General features: G+C 42.6%; 1 protein-coding gene across 1 annotated transcript; it reads left to right on the top strand.

Annotated features, from left to right (window-relative positions):
• Positions 1-2,244: 2,244 nt before the first annotated feature.
• Positions 2,245-6,590, top strand: LOC137562416 (uncharacterized). The gene is made up of 3 exons (XM_068273758.1): positions 2,245-2,468; positions 2,554-2,655; positions 5,723-6,590. The coding sequence occupies exons 1-3, from the start codon at positions 2,245-2,247 to the stop codon at positions 6,588-6,590; spliced, it is 1,194 nt and encodes a 397-aa protein (XP_068129859.1).
• Positions 6,591-6,804: the final 214 nt, after the last annotated feature.

The following is a 6,804-nucleotide window of genomic DNA, read 5'->3' as shown; positions in this document are numbered from 1 at the left end:
TTTGTCATTGAGTTATTGAGTAATCGTGTGTTAGGTTTAGGAAAAGTGGGCGCAGCCAACACCAGCCAAATACATAAGCGGGCAATGCCGAGTCATCAGTGGGCGGAGACAAATACAAATTTCACTGATAAACTGTAAACTGCAACCATTCTTACACTGTTAATGGTAGGGCTGTCAAACTTTGCATAATTGGTCACTAAGTGACTGGAATTAATATTCAGAAAAGTGGGTGGAGCCTACAAAAGCCAATCAAAATTCACCTATTGATTTTTGAGGGGAGTATGTAATTGCTGCCATTCTTGCACTGTTAATGGCACAAGCCTTAAAGAGAATCTGTATTGTTAAAATCGCACAAAAGTAAACATACCAGTGTGTTAGGGGACATCTCCTATTCCCCTCTGTCACAATTTCACCGCTCCTCGCCGCATTAAAAGTGGTTAAAAACAGTTTTAAAAAGTTTGTTTATAAACAAACAAAATGGCCACCAAAACAGGAAGTAGGTTGATGTACAGCATGTCCACACATAGAAAATACATCCATACACAAGCAGGTTGTATACAGCCTTCCTTTTGAATCTCAAGAGATCATTTGTGTGTTTCTTTCCCCCCTGAGGGGGGAGTGCATAGCAGAACCACAACACTGAAGAACTTGGCAGCCTTCCAGACACAGGCTGACAAGTCTGACAGGGGAAAAATACATTGATTTATTACAGAGACTGTGATAGTACAAAGTGCTGCAGTAAGCCAGAACACATTAGAATAGCTTTTGGAACTTGTAGGATGATAAAAAACAGGATGCAATTTTTGTTACGGAGTCTCTTTAAACCTGGTACAGTTGGGAAAATGTAAACTGCAGCCATTCTTACACTGTTAATGGCAGGGTTCTCAAACTTTGCACAGTTGGTCACTGGGTGACTGGGATTAATATTCAGAAAAGTGTGAAGCCTACAAAAGCCAATCAAAATCCACCTATTGATTTTCAAGGGGGAATATTTAATTGCTGCCATTCTTGCACTGTTAATGGCATAACCCTCTTGCAATATTAATCACCTGTACCTGGTACAGTTGGCCATTGGGTGATTGGGGTTCAAATTCAGAAAAGGGATGGAGCCACAGCCAATCAGATTTCACCTATTGATTTTTGAGGGGAGTATGTAATTGCTGCCATTCTTGCACTGTTAATGGCACAAGCCTTAAACCTGGTACAGTTTGTCATTGGGTTACTGGGGTTCAAATTCAGAAAAAGGAATGGAGCCACAAACAGCCAATCAGATTTGTTTCATTTCAATGCAAATTATTGATGCCAAAGACCGCAAAGCTCACACACTTGGTCATTGAGTAATTGTGTGTTAGGGTTAGAAAAAGTGGGCGGAGTCAACACCAGCCAAATACATACCCGAGCAATGTTGAGACATCAGTTGGCGGAGAAAAATACAAATTTCATTGGGAAAATGTAAACTGCAGCCATTCTTACACTGTTAATGGCAGGGTTCTCAAACGTTGTACAGTTGGTCACTGGGTGACTGGGATTAATATTCAGAAAAGTGTGAAGCCTACAAAAGCGAATCAAAATCCACCTATTGATTTTCAAGGGGGAATATTTAATTGCTGCCATTCTTGCACTGTTAATGGCATAACCCTCTTGCAATATTAATCACCTGTACCTGGTACAGTTGGCCATTGGGTGATTGGGGTTCAAATTCAGAAAAGGGGTGGAGCCACAGCCAATCAGATTTATTTTATTTCAATGCAAATTATTGATGCCAAAGACCGCAAAGCTCACACACTTGGTCATTAAGTAACTGAGTAATTGTGTGTTAGGGTTAGGAAAAGTGGGCGCAGCCAACACCGGCCAAATACATACCCGGGCAACGCCGGGCCACGAGCTAGTTAGTTTATAACTTTTTAAAAAAGTACTTTTATTCATTACATTATTTTCACTACAGTTCCTCTTTAAAGCAAACCTGTAGTAAAAGAAATGATTCAAAGCTCAGGGCTTGTTTCCACTGTTGCGTTGCGAATTTGCACGCGTTTGTAATATTTGGAGGAATGCGAATTCGTATCAGTGTTGCGAATTCGCATGCGAACATTAAGAAGCGTTTTTAACACTTTCAATGCCTGTGATTCTGTAGAAGGAAGTTGTCATCACAGGAAAAGGATTGGCCTTACACATTCCTATAAAAGGTGTTGCCACGTGTGTTTGGTGTGGGAGTTTTAGTCGGTTGTGGTTTGAGGAGTTAGGAGAATGTCGGATTTGGAGGATCTTGTGCTTTTGTCTATGATGAACAATTTGCAATTTTTTATGGAGAGGATGCGGAGGAGGAGGAGGCAACCTCGTAGGAGACACCGCTTTTGGGTGCATCCTCTGGTGGTGGAGAGGCCTCTAAAAGGACAGTTTACGCTCCTTTATGAGGATATCCGTAGTCACCCGGTGAAGTTTTTCAACTATACACGGATGAGTACTAGCACGTAAGTAGAAAATGTATCTTAATTTGTTCATTAATGTAAAATGCTGAAAAGTATGTAAAATTTTTGTTTTTTTTATTTTGCCCAGTTTTGATTACCTGCTGCAGACCTTGGGCGCACATTTACGGAGGCAGAATACCTGGTACCGTAATGCTGTGATCCCGGAGGAGAGACTTCTGCTTACGTTAAGGTGAGAAGGCGCCCTCTTACATTTATGTCATTGCCACATTGTTAAATGGTCGTCCTTACCATCCGCTATTTTGTCCATGCATGTCGCAAAAGCCTCTCTGTCTTCACTTCCACTAACATCATCAATGCAGCAGTTAAGGTGGAGAGGCTTTGGCCACGTGGAGGGACCACCCAGCAGTTGGCAAGGACTGGTTACTTTATATGACTTTAGATGGTGAACAAAGGACACAGGCAACATTAAAACATAAATTTTTTTAATATAATGTTTAGGTAACGTATTAAATAATAGTAAGTGCTATCTTGTGTTGTAATTTTTAATCAAACAAACACTTGCAAGTAGCACAACATGTTGGAAATAGTTCCATTTTGGTCACATTGTCAAGCTTTGTAAACCAACACAAACACATAAAGCATAATACAAAGTGTACTCAACATATCTGCATCTGCTTTTCAGACTGCATTATTCATTGCTTATGTTGACTGGGTGGTAAATTTTAAACTTACAGTCCTCTCATGAAAGGGCCAGCAAGACAAGTGTACTGCTACACCAATGGTGCTTGAACACATGTGCATGTTTTTCCTCACATAAGCAGATACATACACTTTAACTACTGAAGGAAAAACATTTTGCAGCCACGCAAGGAGCAGAGGCTGATGTTCCAATGTGAACATCATCTATCGACTTCGGCTCCACAACCTCCTTTCTTTGTGATCCCCGGATGTATACTGTGCGCTTATTTATTATGGCTTAGGCATATGAGCGTCTCAGGAGCCCCTTTCATTGCCTCCTGACCCAGTGTTGCGATGTAAGTCACTGTAATACACAGGGAAGGGAGGCAACGAAATAGGCTTCAGATCCCCTCACATGACTGTGCCGTAATACAGACAGACAGAGTCTGTGAGATGCGTTGTCAATGGGCCACTTTAATCGGCACAATCGTCATATAACAGAGGAAAGGCGGCATGGCCGCACCTACAGCTCAATCGCTATGTACGTCCACACAGCCATGAGGCAAACAATACAGACAGTACTTTTCTAACAGTAGTGTTCACTATTTTTCTGTGCCTCCTGATTTTATTTTCTAACCTGCACTGTGTGCTACAATGCCGCACCACTTGGCCACATCCCACAGTGCAGTATACTTTCGGTGGCACTCTGCTGACCATGAAGTTGCAAGAAAGGAGTGACACAGGAAGGATCTTGTACGCTGGGATGTAGACATGCGGTGCGGGATGGTAGGATGCTGTGCAGCGCAGCAAAGAGAACCCTGCCCCACCTTGGGGAAATGTATAGGGGGAGATCTGCTGCCAGGAGCAGCAGCTTCACAGATTGTAAATTGTAGCATGCAGATTTGTTTGCACAATATGTTTGTAGTAAAGGCAGCCATGATAGTGATGGGTGTTTTCTTTGCATGTGATGGCAAATCAATCACTGTCTGACTTCACAAAATCATGATAACCAAACTACATATACGGACATTCACTCTGGTCCTGTAATACTTTACCTTTTGAATCTTTACAACACAAAACATTTTTAACTGAAAGTTTGTATGATGGCTTCGGTACATGCCTCTGTAGTGCACTCAACGGACTGTGCATAATGCAATTCTCAACTACATAATGAGACGAACAAAAGCAAATAAGAAAAATGTGGTAATTACTCCGTAGCATCATAATCAAACATGAATCTCGTCATCGAGAATTCTGTGGTTTGTGAAGCACAGGGTGCTGAAGGCCTATCTAAATTATGATATGAACGTGTTTCGGGAATTTGAGTGGGGTTCCTATGATACATTTCGCCCACATCTGCTCCCGTCCGAGAGGTAGATGATGTTTCTCTGTGTGGCCGCCCCATTGAATGCATCTGTGAGGGAGGCATGCTACTGTACGCTTGCCCTTGCTGTATCCATGAGTGTTGCGGCTCTGACCTATGAACTGGCATCGACTTATCAGACGGCCAGCACTCTTGGTATGTACCCTGATTGGGAACTCGAAAACTACTACCCTCTAAGTTGGACCCCTGCTTATTACCCTGGTTGCCATCACGGTCTTGCCGTGTTTTTGCTAGATATTTTTTAGCTGCATCAATGAATTCCCCATGTACATCGGCATAGTAACGTGGGTCAATGTCCATTAGGTAAGGCACCATTGAGTCTGTGATTTTGTAGGCCACATTCTCCTCGGGTGACCTTTGTCGCTCACGGTTTGATTTGAAGTGTTCCAAAATTTCTTGGTAAGTTTTGTTCATTTGTGCCAAATGTACATTCTCCTCCTCGTCCACTACGGCAGGCCTCACTCTTTTTGGCCTACTTGCTGGTCTAGGCCGCGGTCTCACAGTGGTAAGTGAGGAGTGAGCACTCCCACTTGTATGAGTGGATGGCACCTCTGAAACATTGTCCCCAGCATCTGAGTTGCTGTTGGCAGAAGCACAAGTACTGTCGCTGTCGGCCTCCACATTAGTTGAAGTGGAAAAACTATCCTCTGTTCTGAAAAACAAAAGAAACAACAGATCCCAATGTATGATTGAGTAAATGTGGCAACAGATCTGTACATTATGTAATTATCCAGCATCCATGGCAACACATATCTACGTGGAATGGGCATTGACATACACATGGGGGTACAGAGTATGGTTGACCTAGCCCTCGCACATGTTTTTGTTGTACAGCAAACGGTGCTTTCATGCATGATTAAAATGTTAGGTACGAGCTAAGCAGCTGTTAGGCCTCCCTCAGCCATACTATATATCTCACAGTGTGTGGCATTGTCAAATGTATGTGTGTTGTTAAGGATCGTGGTTAAATGGTTGGAGTAGGCAACAATTATAATTGTAAAATTTTTACTTTACCTTCGTGGTTCATATATGGTGCGCAGAAAGGACAACAATTCAAAGTTCTTGTAGGTGGGTGGAGCTGGAGCAGCACTACCACTTTTCTCCAATTTCCTTAGTTTCGTCAATTCTTTTTTGTAAGTGTCCCTTACGGATCTCCACTTATTCATATAGAATCTGACTGTAGACAAAAGAGAATAAAACATAACATTAATGGCACATTCCTTTTTCTCCATAGGTTTTTGGCCACTGGCCAATCATTTGCATCATTGCATTTTGCCTACCGGTTGGGAAAAAGTACAATATCATACATTGTGAAGGAGACGTGTCTCGTTATCTGGCGAGAACTTCATGCCACTTTTATGCCCGTCCCTAACCGACAACGCTGGGAGGAGGTTGCAAATAAGTTTTGGGGCAAGTGTCGGTTTCCAAATTGCATTGGAGCAGTGGATGGAAAACATATACGACTCGTGCAGCCACCACACAGCGGTAGTCAGTATTTTAATTATAAGAAATTTTTTTCCATTGTCCTTATGGCAGTTGCTGATGCCAATTACAAATTTCTGTACATAGACGTTGGGGCGTATGGAACAGCAAGTGATTCCCAGATCTTCAGGAACACCAACTTGTGCTATCGCATGGAGAATGGCACGCTGGACTTGCCGCCACCAAGCCCATGGCCTGGGACCACCAATCCAGCTTTCCCATACACCTTTGTGGGTGATGAGGCGTTCGCTTTATCCAGACATGTAATGCGCCCATACTCAGCCACTCACTTGAATGACCGGACAAGATATTTTAATTACCGGTTAAGTATGGCCAGACGAATGGTGGAATGCAGTTTTGGCATTTTGGCTAACAAATGGAGGGTGCTGCATACAGCAATCCAGTTAAAAGTGGAAAATGCGGTGTCTGTGGTCAAAGCTGCATGCATCCTTCACAATGTCGTGATAGAAAAAGAAGTAATCTCGGTGGATGAAGTGAATGCACTTCAGGTTCCACCGCTAAGTGGCATCACTTGGAGTGGAGGTCAGCACACGAATGAGGCAATCCGTAATCGCGACTGTATGTCGCATTTCTTCCAAAGACCAGCTGGGAGATTGTAGACCTAAATGCATTATTTTCAGGCTTTCTACAAATAAAATGTTCTAACATAACACTGTTTTTGACTGCTTGAGCGAAAGCTCAAACACATTCATATACATCATGCTTCTTGGTGCTGGGGTAATTTGACGTTACATTAAGGCACATTTCAACAATAATGCCATCAACCTATGTACATATACAAACTGTAACCCCACCGCACAAATGCTAGGCATA

Source organism: Hyperolius riggenbachi, chromosome 3 (assembly GCF_040937935.1).
Source record: "Hyperolius riggenbachi isolate aHypRig1 chromosome 3, aHypRig1.pri, whole genome shotgun sequence".
Lineage (NCBI taxonomy): Eukaryota > Metazoa > Chordata > Amphibia > Anura > Hyperoliidae > Hyperolius > Hyperolius riggenbachi.
Note: the sequence above shows the minus strand (reverse complement) of the source record. Positions and strands in the feature narration are given on the sequence as shown.

Bases quoted from the DNA above. Each gene is read 5' to 3' on its own strand.
- LOC137562416 (XM_068273758.1), top strand. From the start codon at position 2,245: ATGTCGGATTTGGAGGATCTTGTGCTTTTGTCTATGATGAACAATTTG. The intron at 2,469-2,553 runs GTAAGTAGAAAA...TATTTTGCCCAG, and splicing joins ACACGGATGAGTACTAGCAC to TTTTGATTACCTGCTGCAGA. The intron at 2,656-5,722 runs GTGAGAAGGCGC...TTTTCTCCATAG, and splicing joins AGACTTCTGCTTACGTTAAG to GTTTTTGGCCACTGGCCAAT.